The sequence below is a fragment of the Hypanus sabinus genome, chromosome 27 (genome assembly GCF_030144855.1).
Source record: "Hypanus sabinus isolate sHypSab1 chromosome 27, sHypSab1.hap1, whole genome shotgun sequence".
Lineage (NCBI taxonomy): Eukaryota > Metazoa > Chordata > Chondrichthyes > Myliobatiformes > Dasyatidae > Hypanus > Hypanus sabinus.
Genome location: NC_082732.1, coordinates 6738292 through 6760560, shown reverse-complemented (window position 1 = coordinate 6760560; position 22269 = coordinate 6738292). Strand labels below are relative to the sequence as shown.

At 41.7% G+C, this 22269-nt stretch overlaps 1 protein-coding gene across 2 annotated transcripts in view; it reads right to left on the bottom strand.

Moving 5' to 3' along the window:
- Positions 1-22269, bottom strand: part of epha8 (eph receptor A8) — a 627227-nt gene that overhangs the window by 123062 nt on the left and 481896 nt on the right. For both annotated transcript variants that reach the window (XM_059951704.1, XM_059951705.1), the window contains 2 exons: positions 11405-11740; positions 8038-8162 (listed from right to left, as the gene is read on the bottom strand). In XM_059951704.1, coding sequence (XP_059807687.1) covers positions 8038-8162; positions 11405-11740 — 461 coding nt within the window. The remainder of the gene's footprint in view (positions 1-8037; positions 8163-11404; positions 11741-22269) is intronic.

Below are 22269 nucleotides of genomic sequence, written 5' to 3'. Positions count from 1 at the left end.
TTGCTATTTGTGCCCTGGGAAACAGGTACTGGCTATCCACCCTATCTATGGCTCTCATAATCTTGTAGACCTCTATCAAGTCCTCTCTCATCCTTCTATGCTCCAAAGAGAAAAGTCCCAGCTCTGCTAACCTTGCCTCATAAGACTTGTTTTCCAATCCAGGCAGCATCCTGGTAAATCTTTTCTGCACCCTCTCCATAGCTTCCACATCCTTCCTATAATGAGGTGACCAGAAATGAATACAATACTCTAAGTGCGGTCTCACCAGAGATTTGTAGAGTTGCAACATGACCTCTCTACTCTTGAACTCAGTTACTCTTTTAATGAAGCCTAGCATCCCATAGGCCTTCTTAACTACCTTATCAACCAGCGCAGCGACATTGAGGGATGTATGGATTTGAAACCTCTGTTCATCCGCACTCTTAAGTAACTGACCATTCCATTAACCCTGTACTCAGTCTTCTGGTTTGTCCTTCCAAAATGCATCACCTCACACTTGTCCAGATTGAACTCCATCTGCCACTTTTCTGGCCAACTCTGCAGCCTGTCTATATCCTCTTGTAACCTTCGACAACCTACAGGTCCATCCACAACTCCTCCAATCTTCGTGTCATCCACAAATTTACTCACCCATCCTTCTGCCTCGTCATCCAGGTCATTTATAAAAATCACAAATAGCAGAGGTCCCAGGACAGATCCTTGCGGCACTCCACTAGTCACTGACCTCCAGGCAGAATACTTTCCTTCCACTACTACCCTCTGCTTTCTTCCTGTAAACCAATTTTTACACCTCCTATCACATCCATATCACCTCTTTTCGGCATGTTAGATGTGTCCTCCACTGTGAAGACTGACACAAAATAGTCATTCAGAGCTTTAGCTATTTCCTCAATACCCAATATCAGTCCTCCTTCTTGTCCTCCAAGAGAACTATGTTCACTTTGGCCACCCTTTCTGCTTTATATATTTATAAAAACTTTTACTATCCATTTTTATATTTTGTGCTAGTTTCTTTTTACCCTTCATATATCTGAAAAAAAAACCTCTTTTATATAATTGTCTAGTTCCTTATGGCCTTTTTAGTTGCCTTCTGTTGGTTTTTAAAAGCTTCCCAATTCTCCACCTTCCCATGAATATTTGTTATATTATACACCCTCTCATTTGCTTTTATGCTATCTTTGACTTCCCTTGTTTTCCAGTTGTCTCATCTCCCTTTTAGAATTATTTTTCATCTTTGGGATGTATCTATCCTGCACCTTCTGAATTGCCCCCAGGAACTCCAGCCATTTCTGTTCTGCCATCATCCCTGCTAGTGTCCCGTTTCAATCAATTTTGGCCAGCTCTTCTCTCATGCCTCTGTAAATTGCTTCACTCCACTGGAATACTGATACATCTGACATTACCTTCTCTCTCTCAAACTGTATGGTGAAGTCTATCATGTTATGATCACTGGCTCCTAAGGGTTTCTTTGCTTTAAGCTCCCTAATCAAATCTGGAAATCATACTTGAGGAAACATAAAACAGCCAATTCATCTACCAAGCAGTATGTCTTTGGGGTAAATGAGGAAACTGAAAGAAATCTCACAAGCCACAGGGAGAATGTGTACACTGTGCACAGGAGGCACTCGAGTTTGAGATTGAATCTGGCTCTCTGAGCTGCGAGGCAGCGTTTCTACCACCTGCTCCACTCCGAAAGGAAATAATTTGCTCTAGTTATTAGAAGAGTCTAAGGGAGTGCATAAGTTAGATTCCCCTTACATAGAGCTAGTATGGACTCAATAGGTCAAATGTTACCATCTTAGAAATTACCTGAGTTTGAATTCCAAGTTCAAGAGTAAAAGGAGAAGTTCAGTGAAGATGAAGCAAAAACTATTAACATCAGGGAAAGCTGCAGAAAAGTGATTTCAGAGGAGCAATGGTATTTTGTCTCAAGCTACTGAACAGCCAATGGCTTAAAAAATTGAAAAAGGTGAGAAAACCACAAGAAAAACAACTTGATATCGAGAATGATTTAACACAAGAGAAATTGTATTTAACACAACCTAGGTGTAGGACCTAGGACACCCCATATCTAAAGCAGTCAAGTTATCATTTTAATGTTAACTATATCAAGATGCCAAAATAATGGTTAGAGAATTGGGTTTTAAGAAGTGTCTTAAAGGAAGAACAGAATGCAGAGAGGCAAGGATTAAAGGCACAATTTCTGAGCTGAATGTTCAGGTGGCTGAAGTCATAATTGCCAATGAAGAGATTTTAGTCTTTATAACTATTAGAGTTGATTGTTTGACAACAGAGTGCAGAGACGGAGACCTGATGGAAAAATATCTCCATTAAAGTCAGACCTGGCTGACCAGCCCTTTCAATTAACAGACCTCATTTGTGATGTGCCTGCATTACCCTTCTCTGTGTTTGGCCCGAACCAACACTGAAAAGGGATTCGTAAACACAACATTCTCTGAGTGGAGTTTGTCTGCCAAAAGCTAATCCAATGTTCTTAAATAACTGCAGTGCATTGATTTGAAGTTCAAGAGGTGGCAAGCATTTATCCCAAGCAATCTCACAACATGGCTCAGTTGAATTATCCTCCATTTTAGAAACACTCACGTTTAGGATTTCTGTGACAAACTGCTTGGTTTTAATGCTCCGTGGTAGTTGGGGTAAGTTTTGGAGGAACATTGAGCAGTAGGATATCTGTTCAGTGTCATTGGTGTTAGCATAAGGTCTTCAACAGAGACAGATTGTGGGCAGCTGTGTTTTGGTAGGGTCTCCAATGTGTATGTGTTATGATTTAGTGAATATTTTACTGACAATTAACAATAAATGTAATAAAATAAACCTCATCTAGAAACGGTTCCACTAAAATGGTCAGTGTGTTGAACTGGAGCCTTGTGGCAATGTGAACACAGGTGTACTGCACCACAACAAAGGGAGCCCAACAGGATGAATGTAACAGTCTATATTAAAATAAATGATAATGAGTGGATTGTTTCTCAATGGTGAGCTCTCTCTGTGGAATGCAATGTCTCACAATTGTATTATTGATGATATCTACATCTTGCATTACATTCTCCCTTAATCACCATTCCCTGTATCAACTATTTAAAATGGGCCTTGACAATGTGTGTATATAAATGTACAATTCACTGCCAGATGATCATGGCTTGAGAAACACTCCTTTCAGAAGTGAATCACTCAGTTAAATTCTGTTCTGAATCTAAATTGGACAGCTTCAGTCCAAAGTGAGTTAGTAATTGTTAATGAAGGACAGTTTGGGATTTGCATAGTTCATCACAAAGAAACAACAATAATTACAAATGTTTAGCATATTGCACCCATGAAACCAGCAACCAGTGGTCAGAGCGAACCAAACATGAAGTGTATTGATCAGAATCAGGTGGAAACACGGCCAGCTCCAGCTGTGCAGCCTGGTGTAAGAACATCCCAGTAACCAACTTGCCACCGTCAGCCAGTAATTCATCTATTTCCAGACAGTCCTAATATTTCATGCGGCATCAAGAGTAGGTGAGAGAATCCGACACAAGGATTATGGAACACACCACTCCCCACTCACAAGTGAAGAAACGATACCAAGGTAGTTTCAATGGCATTGAAAATTGCTCAGATACGGATTGTCCACCAAAGGCAGCACTCAAGCCCAAATCTCATCTAACCCAATTACTATCCTGATGGAACATCTCTGATCCAGTGGGAATCTGTACACAGCAACCTCCTGTAAATAATAAGGACAAGTTAATCAGATCTATACGGTGTGTGCATATGATTCTGCTTGTGCTTTCTCTAGTGTCACCTTCATCCTCCCCCTGAAAATGACAAAGCTTCCACATGTTGATGACTACTTTTTCTGATTGACCAAGACCACTCAGTCAGCTGGAGGTTCGGCTGAAAAGGCAAACATTCAACATATTTGCTAACTGATGCCTGACTGATGTAGATTCAATGTGACTCTGTAGACAATGTGAATGATAGCAAGGAGGCAAGGCACAGTGCGGAAAGCACAAAGAAAAAGAGATGGAATTTATCAGTGGAGAGTGAAGAATTTTATAACCTCTTGTAATATAACACATACAACAATATATATTTCATCTCAAAATGAAATATAAGTTACTCTGTATGACAAACAACATCCATGGTTTACAAGTAATTTGTCTGGTGTTTATACTTCTGTGAACTTGATGGAGAATAAAATTATTAGATTGTAATCCAATCCTATCAATACCTTGCTCAGTGAGTTAGATTCAAGTTATCCAAGATGCCCTTGCTCGTGGTTAGTTTGTATGGCACTTCAGTGTTGTGCGTTTTCTTGATTTAATATCCAACAAATCAATCTGTCAATTTATAGCCTGAAGCTTAATTCACACAATGATCATTCCTCTGTGATGGGGCACTTGGCAGCACAGGTGTCTTGTCCAATGGATAGCAACAGTGATAACCAGCAATACACATGTACAGCATAAAAGACCCTAAATTTGATCAGATTAAGAGTGAGGAACATAGGGGACAATTTCTGAATCTTCCAGTCTAGTGAGAGTCACACTTGGTGATTGGAGCCAGTAATGCTTTCATCTCTCCGGGTCCTCGTTATTCTTGTCAATTAAATCTTTCAAATCCAGGTCTGAAGTTCTCTCCAGGAAAAACATTTCCTTAAAGGCAGCAATTGACTCAAGCCTCTTCATCTGGAATGACGCAATACAGTATGCACTTGAATCCAATTGAAGGATCACAACCCCAAACATTAACTACCCATTTCCTTCCAAAGATACTCCTTGAACTGTTGAATTTTTCCAGCATTTTGTTCTTGTTCTATATAAGTCATGGGGAGCTTCTTTTTTCATTGGAAGACTTTACAAAGCAATTATGAAAATACGTTCTCAATAAATGGGGTCCCACTATGGCTTGCTGTCAACAGAAATGCCCTCTGCTCTGGGACAGGCACGTTTGTGTGATAAAACATGGGCTAAAGCTCTGAATCACTGGTACTGGTGAGCTGCTGGAAGATTATCCCATGCCTGAATGTTGCCTTCTAAGATCATTAATTGGACAGTTTGACAGTCTGATAGAAAGGCTGTTAATTATGACTGACTAGATGGTTTGAGTATGTGAACGGCAGGACCCTTGAGGCAGAGAGAAGATTCTGCTCTATATTTTTCGTGCTGTATTGATGTAACAGTTTAAACAATTCAATTCTAATGTGCAGAAGCATCTATCACAATAAAATTAAATGTGATTGTTCTCTTCTAGGTCTGCCTTTAACGGAAGTCTACACCACAGCTAGTCACAGTGAAGAAGAAAAAATTAAATAGCGAGTAGAGCTCCTCAGATCAGGAAGGGGAAAAAAAAACTTTAATCAACTTTACCAACAGTGCTCACCAACCCATCTGTCAATGTCAAAAAAGTCATGTGGAATTGTATCACCTGGTTTGGAGAGGGTCTGAATTGAGAAACAGTAGATAACAGACGAACATTCAGCCCATCAATCCATGCCGGCCTCTACCCTTTCCTGCTCTGATTTCCTTGCAACCCTTATTCCTTCTAATTTCCCATCAGCTCCCATTTGAACCTTTTATCACTTATTCACTGTGGCCAATGATCCTACAACATATCTCAGGAAAATGAGAGGAAAAAAATTCAGACAACCTCTGGGGAGACTCATCCAGTAATGGAGAGAATGTGTAAGCTTTGCACAGTTGACACCTGAGGTCACACTTGAACACTGACCTCTCGAGTTCTCAGTCCACCAGCTGTGCTATGATATAACTAGCCCAATGTAAAAATGCACATGGGTGACAGTCATTTGAGTAACCTCCTCTAAAGGCAAGCAAATCATTTCAGTAATATTTTTATTTTGCAATTGTCTCTCTGATCCCGCCAGCCTATTAGCTTCATTGGCCATGGGTTTGTTTTCTCAAGACGGGAGGAGGACTCCAGGAGTTGGAGAAAGAGCGAAGCAATCAGCTTCAATAACTTCTCCAACCAAATCTTAGTTGATAATTTATTCTATGGCCGTACATTTAATACATGGATTTTGAAGCTTCCAAATAAGCTTGTAAGTACTTCTGTATCAAAAAACTTGGCAACAGGTGGATGATAAGGGTTCCAGCTGCCTCCAATACCTCAAAGATGTGCTGATAGATAAAATGGCCGCAATAACTTACTGCTTAGCATACATGAGTGACAAAGAAATGAAAGAGAAGTTGATGGCCAGATGAAAGAATAAATGAAAGGATCACAGGAAATTAAATTTGAAATGCTACAGATAAGAGTAGCCCAGTACAGGCACAACAGGTCCAGTACTGTCCTTCCATTTAGTGAACTCCTGTGCTGAGTTAGTGTGGATGGGTGCTTGCAGGAAGACATCCTCACTAAAATTGTTTACAAACTCAAGTCCCATCCAAATCAAAAACTTTACTGTATTATGTGGGTAGAATTGAAATATTGCCAGAACTTTCTCTGGACTCTGGAAAAGGGAAGTGCCCAAGGCTTTCTATTCCTATGGAGTTTCATTTCATTTCATTCTTAGTATCCAGACAGCAGATAACTGGTCAAGTGCATGGATGTCCAAGACTTGCTGCTTTTCCCAAGCAATACAAGTTCCAATAAGTGACAACACTCTGCAGTATTTTTTATGTAGCATTAAAGCTTCAGTTTTATTTCTGCAGTTGAAACTTCCTCCCTCAGTGTTTCTCTTGCAGCGATACATTGATCTGTGCTGGATTCTGCCTGCCAATTTGGCTGATATATTTCCCTCTTGAAGACTTCTTTTAAAGGTTGTTTGATTATTGATCAAACAAAACTTGATTAAACTTCATTTTATGAAAGGTGATCAAAATCTAAAGAGAAAAAAAGAGCAGTTGTTTGAAGCATAAGATGTAGGGAGAGAGGCAGAGGGACAAGTGTGGGTATAGGAAGTGAAAGGCACACTCACCTGTTAAAATGGTGGTCATCAAGATAGGATATCAAAATGGTGGGTAAGGTGAGGAGAGAAGATAGCAAAGCTGGGAAGGATTACAAGAACAAGGAGGGGAAGATTGTGGAAGGATGCAAAAGGAAGAGGGAATTTAAAAGAACTGTACCAGAATGAGAGACAAAAATGTGACCAGAGTAGTGCTGGAGTAACAGGACTTGATGTGACCCAGGACATAAGCATGAATGGTTTAGATGAAGTTTTTTATGAAGAGTGGAAGTCAGGAGGTCAGCTAGCTCATGAATACTGCAGAAGGAGGTCTCCATTCATCCATTGCCAGAGCTATTTTCTCAGAGGAGAGATTAGAGTGTTACAGTCCTATATTGACACGATTGTGGGTTGTAACCTCTGGGGTTTTACAGACTAACTTTGAATGAAATCTCTCTTTCAAGAAGCTTCACAATTCCCATTTGCTTTTCAGATGACGGATGTGGGACTGGGCTCTATAAAGACTGGCAGGACGGAGGGTGGGGAAAGATGTGGGGTTGGACTTTACTCCACCCATCCTCTAGAAACCAAGCAGGCAGGTAGTTAACATAATTTATAATCCTCAGAGTGGAACTTCTGTCCTCCCCTCCTTCTGTTCAAATGTAGGCACTTTCTGAGTAGGAGCTGGAAAACCATGAGTTCAGACACAGTGAATGAATGTCCATCACACATCTCAAGAACACAATCAGCATTCTGTGAGCATCATTCACTCTCATCCTGCACGTTAGAAGTTGCCTCCCATCAAATGCAAGTGGGGGATTCCTTTCCCTTTCCTGGACTATAACTAAGACAGTCATATTTGTGGAAATTGGCTCAATTTCAAGCCCAACCTTGATCTGAGAGTGAAAATGAACAGTCAACAAGCTATTTAAAAACAGCTTTGAGTATATTTTCTTATAAGAAATACCAGATTTGTGGCTGCAAAGTAACCTCAGAGGAACATGAGGATGGGGGTGTAAAGAGGTACCTCATGCCAGTTCCTTGTCCTGCAGTCAATGACACAGCAATTGCACCACTCTACACACACAGTTATGATTTATTTAAGGAGACAAAAGGAAAATGTTTACCTTCTCAAAGTACTTGATCTCATACTCCAATATGATGCCATTGGGCTGGGCGGGTTCATGCCACATCAATGTTACACTGTTCTGGCTGGTGTTTTCTTGCTTGACCACTAAGATCTGCGATGGGGCTGAAGGCACGCAGACACCCATGGGCAAAAATAAAACACTGTGATCAGACTGGATATTACAGCATTAGTGAGAAGCAGCGAGTTTTGACAGCTCACAAGAGGTAAACTGGATTAAAACAGACACACAAGAGTTTTCAATCCAGAGGACAACTTAGGGTACTGCAGTCATGTCTGTGCATCAACACATTTCCAAGATCTGCGTACACACTTATCTCGGGCACAGGAGTATGTGAAACAAAGCTAAATTTGCCCTGTAATGGACTGTCATTTACTGTGACAAGGCAGGTTACACGTACTGCAGGCCTTCAATAACCAGAAGGTTTTCATCAGCTGAATACCAGCTCAACGACTGCTAAAGCAAAGTGACAGAGAAGCAATGTCTCGCACTTTGTGGGGACATGGGAAAATTAGACTTCAATACCAAATTCACAAAGAGAATCATTTTAGGCAGAGCCAGGTGGAGGAGATGCTGATAATGTCAGCGGGTTTCCCCTTCCAAGTTACAGTCTGGCAGTAACGCTCGCAGATATGGCAAACAATCACCAGATGATCTATAGGCAAAACAGGCTTCCTGGTCTGGAAGCACCGCAGAAAATAAAGCTTAAAAACAGTGTTTTCCAGCAGAACGAAAAGATCTTACAGCAGAGAGAGTCAAACTTGTCATTATAAATAATAACTCAAAAAGAAAAAAATCTTTACTGCAGACTTCTTCATGAAAGCTTCTGTTAAAAGGAAGAAGATGACAGAATATTTTCTGAGTATTTGGGAGTTCTCATGTGGTATTGTTCTAGGAATTTTAATGCCCTGAGTAGACACGTTTTCAATCTAGATATAATAGTTGATCCACTACTATATTACTCATGGAGCAAGTCTAATGAGCAGGATAGTGGTAACACTTCTTCGCAGAGTGATGGTATCAGGGCTTTATTAGTGTTACATTTGACCAAGTGCAGGGGAGTCAGACAGAGTCAGAATAGAGGGATGTTCATTTAGAGAAGAGATGAGGAGGAATTTCTTTAGCCGGAGATTGGTGAATTTGTGGAGTCCAATGTCGCAGATGGCTGTGGAGACCACGTAAATGAGCAGATTTAAAGCAAGATAGATACGTTCCTGATTAATCAGGGTGTCGAATGTTAGAGGGAGAAGACAAGAGAATGTGGCTGAGAGGGATAGTAAGATGATGGAATGGTGGAGCAGACTCCAAGTGGCCTAATTCTGCTCCTATGTCTTATGGTCTTATTCAGTACATGTCGTTCTGGTCTGTATAGAGGTGAGCCAAGAAATAGACAGACCCAGAGCTCCAACACATTGAGGTCAGTGATGTTGGACTTAGGTCTGTCCTTTCAGCCCACATGGGGGTTTCCTCAAACCAGGACAATCACCCATTTCAAGTTCACTTCCTATTCGCATATTGACATGTCGGTACATGTCTTCCTCTATTGCCATGTTGAGGCCAAAAGCAGGTTGGAGGAACAGCACACCATATTCCATCTTAGTAACCTACAACCTGATGGCAAGAACATCAGCTTCTCCAACTTCCAGTAACCACTCCCTTTGTCAACCCTCCCACCACTTTGTTTTTCCTCATTCTGCTGATCATCTCACCCCTTCCCTTCCCCTCTTCTGTCCTCACAGCCTGTCCATCACTTCTCTTAATTCCATCATCTACTGTCCTCTCTGATCAGATTCTTTCTTCTGCAGCCCATTAACTTTTCCACCTATCACTTCTCAGGAATTCCATCATTCCTTTTCATTCCCCTCTCCTCCACCCACCCACCTTTCTCCTCGCCTGGATTCATATATCACCTACATGAGAAAATCTGCAGATGCTGGAAATCAAACAAAGGAACTCAGAGGCTGGGTGGCATCTTTGTAAAAGAGAAACAGTCAATGTTTTGGGGGCTGAGACTCTTCATCAAGATCCTGATGAAAGGTCTTGGCCTGAAACATTGATTGTTTGCTCTTTTACATAGATGCTGCCTGGCCCGCTGAGTTCCTCCAGCATTTTGTGGTTGTTGTCTTCACATATCATCTGCCAGCTGGTACGCCTGCCTTCCTCCCCGCCGCACCTTTTTATTTTGGCTTCTACCTCTGTCCTTTCTGCTTCCAATAAAGGGTCTTGGCCTGAAACATTGGCTCTTTATTTCCCTCTGTAGATTCTTCCTGACCTGCTGAGTTTCTTGAACATTAAGTGTTTGCTTCTCAAGATTTCCAGCATTTGCAGAACCTCTTGTGTCTTGTGTGCTATCACCTTGGGACTGGACATGATTTTGCAGGAGCAGATAATCCCCAGCCTGTTTCTACCCACATCCCATCGCCTGATGCCTGTGGACTATTACTGCTATTGGTCCCAGCCCTCCCCTCTCCAGTGCAAAGAAGCAAAACACCACAGGCTGAACTGCAAAGGTTGAATCTAGGTAAGTAACGCTCACAAAGAATAACAAGTAATCACGATCTTCCATGATATTAGTAACAGCACGTTTAAATACAGGCACCGCTCTGAACATTCCTTGAAGCCAGTTTGCACCTGAATCCAACCAAGAGAGATTTCACTCACCAGAAGCATTGGCTAAGGTGTCAGGCCTATCACTCTAAACCAGCATTAGGCTGCTCGCAACCAACAGACCGTGACTAATGAGCCAGCCTCCTGCCCACATCATACAACACTAGTTCCAACTGAATAAATGGTTAGAATGGCAGCTGAGATCATTAAAGTGTGTTTAGATGGCAATTTAAATCCCTTATCTTTAATACTTGCATCCTTGGTCACCTTACCCTAAAGCCGCTAGTGTTTTAACTGGCGTGTACCTCGGTCTTGCAACCAGTGAAGACATCCCAACAAGACCATCAATAGAAGAGGCAACCCAGCTCTACCTCTGAGCTAGGAGGGGGTGATTATTTTCACTCTAATGTCATACTTAGGGCATTATAAGAGGCACAGAATGAGCAAGAGAACATGTGCTTTGAATGTTAATGCCTTCACTTAGCTTCTGCGCTTAATAAAATCAAAATTAAAATATGAAATGTTAAAACCAATGTAAATTTCAGGAGGAAACTAATAATACGTGCTTTGAAAATGCAAGCCTTTAGAAAGAGTGAATTATAAATAGGCTAGATTGGTCTGTTCACATGTCTCGAGGTGATGGCACATAGAATTGATGGTCAATGAACCTAATTCACACACACCATAACATTCAACGTGGTAATGTAGAACTTAACTAAATCAGACTTATCTTTCATACCTGCCTGGTTAGTGGTGATATTAAGTGAAACAAACTGCCGGGGCTCCAAGCTGAGATCAGAAACGCCATTCACTGCCTCAACCTGCAGTGTATAGTTGGTGTGTGCCAGTAGGTTTACTATACTGATGGCTGGCTGGGTCAATCCCATCTGCTTTGGGCTGTATCTTATCTGGTTCCCACACGCTTCACACTGACTTGACTCCCAAGCACACTTCCTGCAGATGACGTTGTATCGGACGTCACTTCTCCCTCCACTGTTGGCAGGTGGGCTCCACTCCAAGAATACGGAAGTTCCATTCACACTGGATAGGGCATTTACTGGGGCAGTGGGTGGTCCTGGTGTGTTGGGAGAATCAAAGATGCTTAAAGTCAAAGTACAATTGAAATGCCACACAGTATTGCAAATATATTTACACAATAGCATAGGAATATTTTTGAAAGCTCAGAGGCAAAAAAATCCCATTAATATTTTTTGTTAGTTCAAATTCCTTCTGAGAGAGCAACATAAAACATTAACACAAGAAAATCTGTCATGCTGGAGATCCAGCGCAACACACACAAAATGCTGGAGGTCAGGCAGCATCTATGGAAATGAATAAACAGTCAATGTTACTATTTTCAGCAATTCAAGATTCCAGATCCGAAGAAGGGTCCTGGCCCAAAACGTCGACTATTTAGTCATTTCTAAAGTTAGTGCCTGAGCTGCTGAGCTCCTCCACCATTTTGTGTGTGTGGCATAAAACATCTCTGTGCAATCATTCATTTCAAAATGTCAACTCAGCTCTCCACACCATTAACAATAACATGGGACTCAATAATATTCAACAACGGGGTGCAGTAGTTAGTGTGATGCTATTACAACTTGGGGCAATTTGGAGTTTGGAGCTCAATTCTGGCGCAGTTCTGTAAGGAGTCTCTGTATGTCCTCCATGTGGAATGCGTGGGTTTCTCCCGTGTGCTCTCGTTTCCTCCCACAGACCAAAGGCGTACCAGGTAGGTTAACTGGTCATTGCAAATTGTTGTGTAATTAGGATAGGGTTCATCAGATTTGTCGGGGAATCTGGGGCGGCATGGCTCAAAGGGCTAGAAGGGCCTACTCCATGCTGAGTAAAATCTCTCATCCAGTTCTAATCTTCCCGACAGTGCATTGACCTTATCATCCCACTCTCCAAGGGGACAAAATGACTTGTAAAACAGCGGGGAAGGGAAAACTCTGAAATTTTCCTCCAGCCCAAAAGCAATTGAGAAAGATTGCTCAACGCAACTGATTAATCCTAGAATTAAGCCTTTCAGTCCTAGCAGGATTCCAGTCCTATCAATCATCCACAGGCTTAAAATGAACAGCAATGTGACAGAGTGAAGACTGAAATCACCATTCTGCTCAGTGAACCAGCAAGGTCAGGGGGTTGTCCAAAATACTTGGGGTTGATCTTCAGACATTGCAATTGTATTTGAAGTAACATACAGCTCAAATGGCAATGGGGTGTGTGAGAGGAACAGGGCATTTCAACATGTTGTCCAATAGGAATCATTGATGAACCACAAGGGTATGATGGTGGCACCATTTTAATCACATGGGCTCAGTGGGATGGATATCTCCATGTCAGCCATCACTCTGCCACCTCCAACTCCACCCAGATACAACAGTTAAATAGATCAAAGAGCAGAGTATTAAAACTCGGTCTTCTAGAATGCCCAAGACTCTCTCTATTGCTGGGAGGTGGACCTCCAGCTAATTGGGGAGGAGTTGTTCAGCAAAAGGCCTTTTTGCTTCAGAATAGTCATGGGGTCACACCTCTAGCCTCTCCCAGGCAGCTTTTGAGTCTATAAAATCCCCACAGACATCAAGAGGCTAGGATACCTCAGTTATTCTGCATGTTTTTCAAAGAATTCTGCAAGAATTGATAGGGTTGTCAGTAGACAATCCGTAACTTGCATAATGTAACTGTACGTTGTGGGTCAAGTGATTCATAGGCATCCTTTGCAGCTGATTAAGATGCCTATGGAGTAAACATTTGAAATAGCTCTTACACTTACCGCTACTAATGGATACTGCTGTTACTGATATCTCAGTCCGATTGGTTTCACAACAGTCTCTTTTAAGAATTGTAGATTGGATTCTTTGTCCCTGACCCACACAAAGGATGAATCCCGATTTGTTACATATGAGAATCTCTGGCATGTTTCCTCTACTAGAACCCTCCACTTCAAGTTTGCAAACATCAGTGAATGCCCAGAAGCATATCCATAAAAGTGACAGTTAATCAACTAACCCTGGTGTAAATGTCAAAGACAGAATGTGGGCTTTATTTGTGATAAGTTCCCTTAAATAGCTCAAAATAGCTCAGCATTAAAATAGGTCACACTCAGCCAATTTGACAACCAGAAACCAGCATAATCGAGGAGGTTTGTCCTGCCAGACACATTCAACCCTGGATATTTTCCCTCTCCTGTCAGGCAGGAGATGACAAAATCTGAAAGCATGTATCACCAGATTCAAGGACAGCTTCTACTTCGCTGTAATAAGATGATGAATTGATTCCCTAGTACAATCCTGACCTCATAATCTACCTCATTGTAATCTTGCATTTTACTGTTTACCCATGTTGTGCTTTTAGTATTTCAGTAATGTTTGTGTGATATTGTAAATATATATTGTTTGATTAAGCATTTGTTGTTGTTTACATAATTCATTATGGATTACATGTAAAAGTACATGAATGGCATACGTCATTATGTGCGCAACTCACTAAAGTAAGAACGAAGTGGACATGTTTATCCCTGTGGATCATGTGTTTTTTTTCGATTAGTATTGAAGTTACAAAACATGACGACCTGCATGCACTTCATCTGTAGCTGTTACACTTTATTCTGCATTGTTGATGTTCTACCTCGATTCTCTGTGTAATGATTCGACCTGTACGGACAGCATGCAAGGCTAGCTTTCCATTCTATTTTAGTACATGTAACAATAATAAACCAATAGGACTACCAATGGAAAAAGTAGAAGATCTTCTGTCATTTCAGGAGTGTCTAATCTTCAGTGACATGATAGAAGCAGCAGCAGCTTTGGGTGAATTAGACCACAGAATGATTGCAATAAGCACCACTTGTGCTGGAAGCTCAGTCCACATTCTAACAACCCTCTGAGTGAAGAATTTCCCCTTCATGTTACTCTTAGACATTTCACCTTTCATCCTTAACCCAAAACCTCTGCTTGTAGTCCCACCCAACCTCAGTGGAAAAATTCTGCTTGGATTTACCATATCTACATCCCCTCAAATCGCCTCTGAATTTTCTATGTTTCAAGGAATAAGATCCTAACCTATTCAATCTTTCTTTAAAACTCAGGTCCTCCAGACCTGGCAACATCCTTGTAAATTTTCTCTGTACTCCTTCAACCTTATTTGTATCTTTCCTGTAGTCAGGTAACCAGAATTGCACATAATACTCCAAATTAGGCCTCACCAATGTCTTATACAACTTCAATGTAACATCCCATCTCCTGTACTCAATACTTTGATTCAAGAAGGGTCCTACAAGTAGGACAGCAAGGAGAAGCTAGTGAACTAGATTGCAGTGGGACTAACATTAGTGGTGGGATAGATACTGGAGGGGATTCTGAGAGAAATGAACTACCTGCAATTGAAAAGCATTGACTGGACAGGCATGGTCAACGTGGCTTTGTGCAGGAAATAACGTGTTATGAATTTGACTGAATTTTTTGAAGAGTTGACTGAAGGGTTTGCTATGTAGCTCTGCCTCTGATTCATCGATTGTACTTGGTCTAATTAGAGTTGAATTCTACCACATTTCCTCCCATAATTCCTGTTATATGGCTCAAGAAGAGAAGTCAATCCCTGGATTGGTGCCAGATTTTCTTTCTTCTGTTGCATCCACATCATAGCTTCATGTTTTAGTCTGACAAGTCACTAACTTTATTTGTGACCTTATACTGTAGACTTTGATAGTTTTTGTATAATTTATATCTTTTTGATAATTCTGCAATATCCTCACTCTGGTCCCTCTAGTTCTCAAAATATTTCTAATTTAACTACTTTAACCACATTCACACCTTGGCACTTGAAAGTTTCCTTCCTCGAAGGACATTGCGGCCATGGATGTTTTTCTGACAACTTAACAAGTTCAATTTTCTATTCCTAGCAAGTAAGGTGGCTACAAAGCACCTTAAAGCCTCAAAGCATTAACCATATAAAAATAACCCATAAAACAAAACATGTGTAGTAGAACAATGCTTTCAAGATGATTTTCTTGAACTGTGGAGGTTTATTGTGCTGAAAGGAGGAGAGAGCTCTCCTGTCAGTGAGCTTAGGGGTATATTCGTAAAGGGGTAGAAATAACTGCATCGGTAACTAGTGGAGTAGAGTGACTCCAAACTTTGCTTCAGATACAGGAGGGCTTTCCTGCCTCATGTAGGGTCCCCCTCTTTCGATGAATGTCAGTGATGTTGTGGTTCAGCATTTACGGATTAGGCTATTGCCTTTATGGACTGTAGTCTTTATCAGACGTACGGTTTTTAGATTCTGTGTTTTTAGTGCCCAGTCCTCTTCGGCTTTCTTGTGCAAGGGAAGGGTGTTTTGGGATGGGTGTTCTGTTTGCTTTCTTCGTGCAGGGGAGGGATCATTTTTGGCAGTCAATATTCCTGTTCTGTTTTGTGCGGGGGGTAGGGAGGATTGGGGGGTGTTTGATGATTGGGATGCCGTTCTTTTATGCGTGAGGGGAGGGGTGAGTTTGATGTTTCTCTCTTAGCGACTGTCATGTTCCTATGTTTCATGGCTATCTGGAGAAGATAAATTTCGGAGTTGTATATGGATATGTTTCGAATATAAATGAACCCTTGAACCTTGGAACGTTTGAGATTATCTAGCTGCATTTCTGATAAAAGGATTGTGTCTCTCACTCTTTTGCTGGTGGTCCAGACAGAATAATTTATATCAGGGACAGCAAAATCATGCCCATGACCTGATTATGCTCCTGACAGTACAATTACTTTCCTGTTTTAGAAATTCTGCTTCTGACAGTTGGATTGTGTTTATGATATTATCGTTATGTTTGTGACAAAATGGTTGTAACTGGGACATTTGGATGGTGTTCCTTATCTGGGGAAAGTATTTTAGTGTCCAATTAAGTTTCCCAACCATCAAAGTGATAGTTGTTTGCCCATCGGTCTGATTGTGTTTCTGACACAATGGTTGTGACTTTAAAAATGAATTGCAGCTCTTTTTATTTGAGTACCTCCTGTCTTGAGTGTTATGGTTCTGACAGTGGAGTCATTCTCTTGGCAAAATGACGGTCCAACAGTAGGATTTTGCACTAAACCTAGTGACTCCGTTCCCAACATTTGAGTGATGCTCCTGGCACCAGGATGATAATTCAGCCCACCAAATGATTGGCATTTCTGCATCTCTGCTTGTGCTCTGGGCAGTGGATTTGTGTTCTGGACCAGAAAGGTCGTAGGGCTCGTGACTGTGATCCTTTCAGCAGGGTGGGTTGGGAGGCTCAATAGCAGAATGGGTACTGGATTCTATGTAGAGAGCCATTCAGGACCAGGTGTGAGGAAATGCTGGTTTGGTCACATAATGCAGTACTGTGATGGTACTGGGTTCACTGTCCATGGCTCTAAACTCAAAAGGAGTTATCGGATACATGTATCTCCGTGTATTCTCACTACTTGGAGCAACCTACTCTTCAAAGACTAGTTTACACCCCTGTCTGGTTTCCGTGGCAAGGCCTAGCTGCCTATTCCCTCTACTTGAGTAGTGGGTCCCTCCTCCCTACCAAGAGAAAGATACTTGCAGCTAACTAAGCTATTTAAACGCAGGTTATTTTATTGTTAACTATATACATTTAAATATAAACAACTACTTCTTAATACACATTTACAAGCCACTATAGCGTAATGATTAGTGCAACGCTGTTACAGCTTAGGGTGTCGGAGTTCAAAGTTCAATCCTGGAATCCTCTATAAGGAGTTTATATGTCCTCCCTATGGAATGTGTGGGTTCCTTCAGTTTCCTCCCACAGTCCAAAGATGTATAGGTTCGTAGATTAAATGGTCATTGTAAGTTGTTCTGTACTTGGGCTAAGATTGAATGGGAGCTTGCTAGCAGCTTGGCTCAAAGAGCCAGAAGGACCTCATCTGCGCTCTATGTCTAAAAAAACAAATAAAACACAGAACATTTCTTATTTATAAAGGATTTTCAGATGATAAAAGATTTATAAACTACGAAGGATTTCCTAACACACGTGCAATTCTTATGAAATAATATATGAGAAATAAAATGAGTTGCAGATGAATGAGTCATCTGTCATAGAAGCCAAAGATTGAGGAATGAATTCTAGTTCTTCTTTCTGTTACCCTGTCTTTCAGTCATTCTTGACAATCCCCAATCTTTTCTAACTGTTTTACTACTAGTTGACCTTATCTGTGTGTGATACTTTTCAGTTTCTTTAGCTGGGATAAAGTAATGCACACAGATGGCCTAAAAGCTTCTGGGGACATGCAGTAGATCCCAGACACCCAAACTTAATGGTGTGAGAGCTGACTCGCGGAATACACAAATATCCCAACTATTGATTGATCGCTTATACCTGTGACCAGATTTGATGTGATAAGTAATAAAATCAGTCTGGTCTGCAAACTTCCTTGAACCTGTGCACAATGGTGCAAATAATTTAGTTAACATTGTCTGGTTTGAAGCAGGCCAATTAACATTACCACACTGTCCTAAATTAAACATAGACCTACAAGACCTCACTGTTTGTTGTTTACCAGAAGCTGAGCAAAGAAATATTGGTAAAAAGTTTAACTTGGTCAATAAACAATTTTGGAAAGATTATGTTGCTGAGGTAGAAAGCTAAGGTTAGCACTAAGGCTCTTATGTGCATGAAACTGCTGGAGAAAAGCCAGTGATTTTATGGTAAATAAGCTGGCGTTTGACAGACAGATAAGTTACAGTAAAACTCTGATAATCCAGTACCTGTGAGACTTCGGTGGTGCTGGATTTTTCAGATAACTGGGGGCTGCTCCTATTAATATCCAGCCATGCATTTCCTTCACTTTATTTTAATATGTTACACGATGGCACAACAAATTATCCAGTGAGCTCAGGTTAAATAAATGGAGTGCAAACTGAGACCGGAGAGTTCAAATGAATCTGGAACTAGAATTCAGTGAGCTTCAGTTTGTATATCCGTCCTTACTGTCCAGCTCTGGAGTTCCCAACCCATTCCTGACCCACATACTTGCACTTCAAATTCCCGCCTCACATTATTCACAAGTGAGGGAGTCAGATGTTAAACCATTGGGATGCCCATACACTTGCATCCTGGATTGTTGGAGTTCTACTGTAACAGAACAATACTGCCAGCACGTACAAACAAGGGGGATGAACTCAGCAGGTCAGGCAGCATCCGTTGAAATGAGCAGTCAACATTTCGGGCCGAGACCCTTTGTCAGGACCTGCTGAGTTCATCCACCTTGTTTGTATGTGTTGATTTGACCACAGCATCTGCAGTGTACTTTGTGAATACTGCCAGCATCTGCTCATTTCTTGTTACTGAGCCAGCAGGGATCAGCCATGATTCCTGCAGGGTTTTGGAGCTTTCTTGCAATTGCCTGAAGTTGCTATGCTTGGTGCAAAAGAATTTGTGCTTACTGTAAGTCTCGTCCATAGACATGGGTCAGAGTGGGTATTCCCTTGGAGAATGAGCAGATGCCGCAAACATCAAGAAAAACTGCTTCATGACAGAAGAGTGCATGTGGTCAAGACCACCCAATTTATGCAGCAACCTTGACCTGTGGTTCCAAGGTCATAGAATGAACTCCCTTTGAAGGGATGGAGGATCGGAGGATGGCCTTAAATGAACCACTGGCCCCTCAAATTTTCCAGCACCTCCAGGTGTACACAGTTACTCAAAAGTGTAGTTAGTGCAGGAGGCTACATGTGCTTATCAATTGGGTTTGCTTTGAAGCAATCATGCAGCTGAATTACCCATTAGGATCTCCACATCTGTTTTCAGGGGCCATTAAAGTTAGATATGTCCTCTTATTTCTACCATCAGGGAGGAGGAGGTACAGGAGTCTGAAGATGTACATTCAACTTTGCAGGAACAGCTTCTTCCTCTCTGCTATTAGATTTCCAATGGTCCATGAACTCGTGAAAACTACCTCACTATTCCTTTTCTACACTATTTACTTAAGTTTTTATTGTAACATAATAATTTTTATACTAAGCACTGTACTGCTGCTGCAAAACAACCAAAATCACGACATGTATCAGTGATAAAAACCTGATTCTGATTCTGAGATTCCGATATTTGTAGACTTTTCTAGTCCTCATGAATGTCGTAACATCCAGCAAAATGCAAGTGCCTTTATTCCTGTAGTATGTTTGGTTAAGTATTATTGTAATATTGAATGCTGAAGTAAAACAATATTCAACTGTTGTTTCACTCATAGAATCAGGGAATTATACAGCACAGAAGAGGATTCAGTCAGCCCACTTCATCTGTGCTCTCTGTAATGTCTTTCTATCCTATTCTCATTTGCCTACACTGGACCAATATCCCTCTATGCCTTTTCTATCTTCTACCTCCTCAGACAACTCATTCTCGATCACCACAACCGTTTCCCTCACATCTGCTTTAGATTACTCTCCACCTACCTTAAATATTTTCCCTCTTGTTCTAGACTCCCTTTCCCTGCAAAAAAATTACTCTATTTAATCCTATTTGTAGGTTTCATACTTTTATAAGCTTCTATAAGATCATCCCCAAGCTTCCTATGCTCCTTGGGAATAATAGGGTAGACAAGAAGTTTGTTTTTCACAGGGTTGAAATATTTAATACCAGAGGGCATGCATTGAAAGTGAGATGGGATAGGAGCAAAGGTGATGTGGGGGGTAAGTTTTTTTACTCGGAGAGTGGTGGATACCTGTAATGTGCTGCCTGGTGTGGTGGTAGAGACAAATACATTAGAGGCTTGTAAGAGATGTTTGGATAGGCACATGAATATGAGGAAGATGGAGAGATAGGGACTGTGTAGGTAGGAGGGATTAGTTTTGTCTTCCTAGCTCAGTTCCACTTCAACTGGAGCTGCTTTCTGTTCACAACCCAGTGCCAGCTGATGATACTAGCTCTGCCCCAGCTCAGTGCCATCTGATGATACCAGCTCTGTCCAGCTCAGTGCCATTTGATGATACCAGCTCAGTGCCAGCTGATGATACTAGCTCTGCCCCAGCTCAGTGCCAGCTGATGATACTAGCTCTGTCCCAGCTCAGTGCCAGCTGATGATACTAGCTCTGCCCCAGCTCAGTGCCATCTGATGATACTAGATCTGCCCCAGCTCAGTGCCATCTGATGATACTAGATCTGTCCCAGCTCAGTGCCAGCTGATGATACTAGCTCTGTCCCAGCTCAGTGCCAGCTGATGATACTAGCTCTGCCCCAGCTCAGTGCCAGCTGATGATACTAGCTCTGTCCCAGCTCAGTGCCAGCTGATGATACTAGCTCTGTCCCAGCTCAGTGCCAGCTGATGATACCAGCTCAGTGCCAGCTGATGATACTAGCTCTGTCCCAGCTCAGTGCCAGCTGATGATACTAGCTCTGTCCCAGCTCAGTGCCAGCTGATGATACTAGCTCTGTCCCAGCTCTGTGCCAGCTGATGATACTAGCTCTGTCCCAGCTCTGTGCCAGCTGATGATACTAGATCTGTCCCAGCTCAGTGCCAGCTGATGATACTAGCTCTGCCCCAGCTCAGTGCCAGCTGATGATACTAGATCTGTCTCAGCTCAGTGATGAGGAAGGCAAATGCCATGTTAGCATTCATTTCAAGAGGTCTAGAATACTAGATGTGATGCTGAGGCTTTATAAAGCACTGGTGAGACCTCACATTGAGTATTGTGAACAGTTTTGGGCCCCTCATCTTAGAAAAGATGTGCTGGCATTGGAGGATGTCCAGAGGAGGTTCATAAGGATGATTCCAGGAATGAAAGGGTTATCTTATGAGGAACGTTTGATGGCTCTGTGTCTGTACTCGCTGGAATTCAGAAGGATGAGGGGTATCTTATTGAAACCTTTCAAATGTTGAAAGGCCTAGATGTGGAAAGGATGTTTCCCATGGTGGGGAAGTCTAGGACAAGAGGGCACAGCCTCAGGATAGGGGGCGTCCTTTCAAACAGAGATGTGGAGAAATATCTTTAGCCAAAGGCTGGTGAATTTGTGGAATTTATTGTCACACGCAGCTGTGGAGGCCGGGTCGTTGTATTTAAAGTAGAGATTGATAGGTTCTTGATTGGACATGGCATCAAAGGTTACGGGGAGAAGGTCGAGAACTGGGGTTGAGGAGGAGAAAAAAAAAGGATCTGCCATGATTGAATAGTGGAGAGACTCGATGGGCCGGATGGCCTAATTCTACTCCTATGTCCTATGGTCTTGTGGCTTCAGTTTCCTCCCGCATCGCAGACTTCTGCAGAAGTAGGTCTTGATTTGGGAACAGCTCCTTTCTCTCCACCATTAGATCTCTGAATGTTCCATGAACCTACCAACACTACCTCATTACCTCTATGTAGATCCACCATGCCCTACATTCCCCGCATTTCCATGTTCTGCTCTTTCACATGCTCTGATTATCAACCCAGTGTCAGAAATGGAGAGCTTCAAATGGACAGTGGAGAGATGATTCAGTAATGCAAAGTGCTGAAACGGAGAGTGCCCTTTTCAATAATAATAACCTGTCTTGTCTGGTGGTGGAAGAGAAAACTACGAGAGCAGATAAAATAGGCACGAGTAACAAGGACAAAACAAAATCATAAAAACCACGGATCAGTGGTTGTACAAGTTAT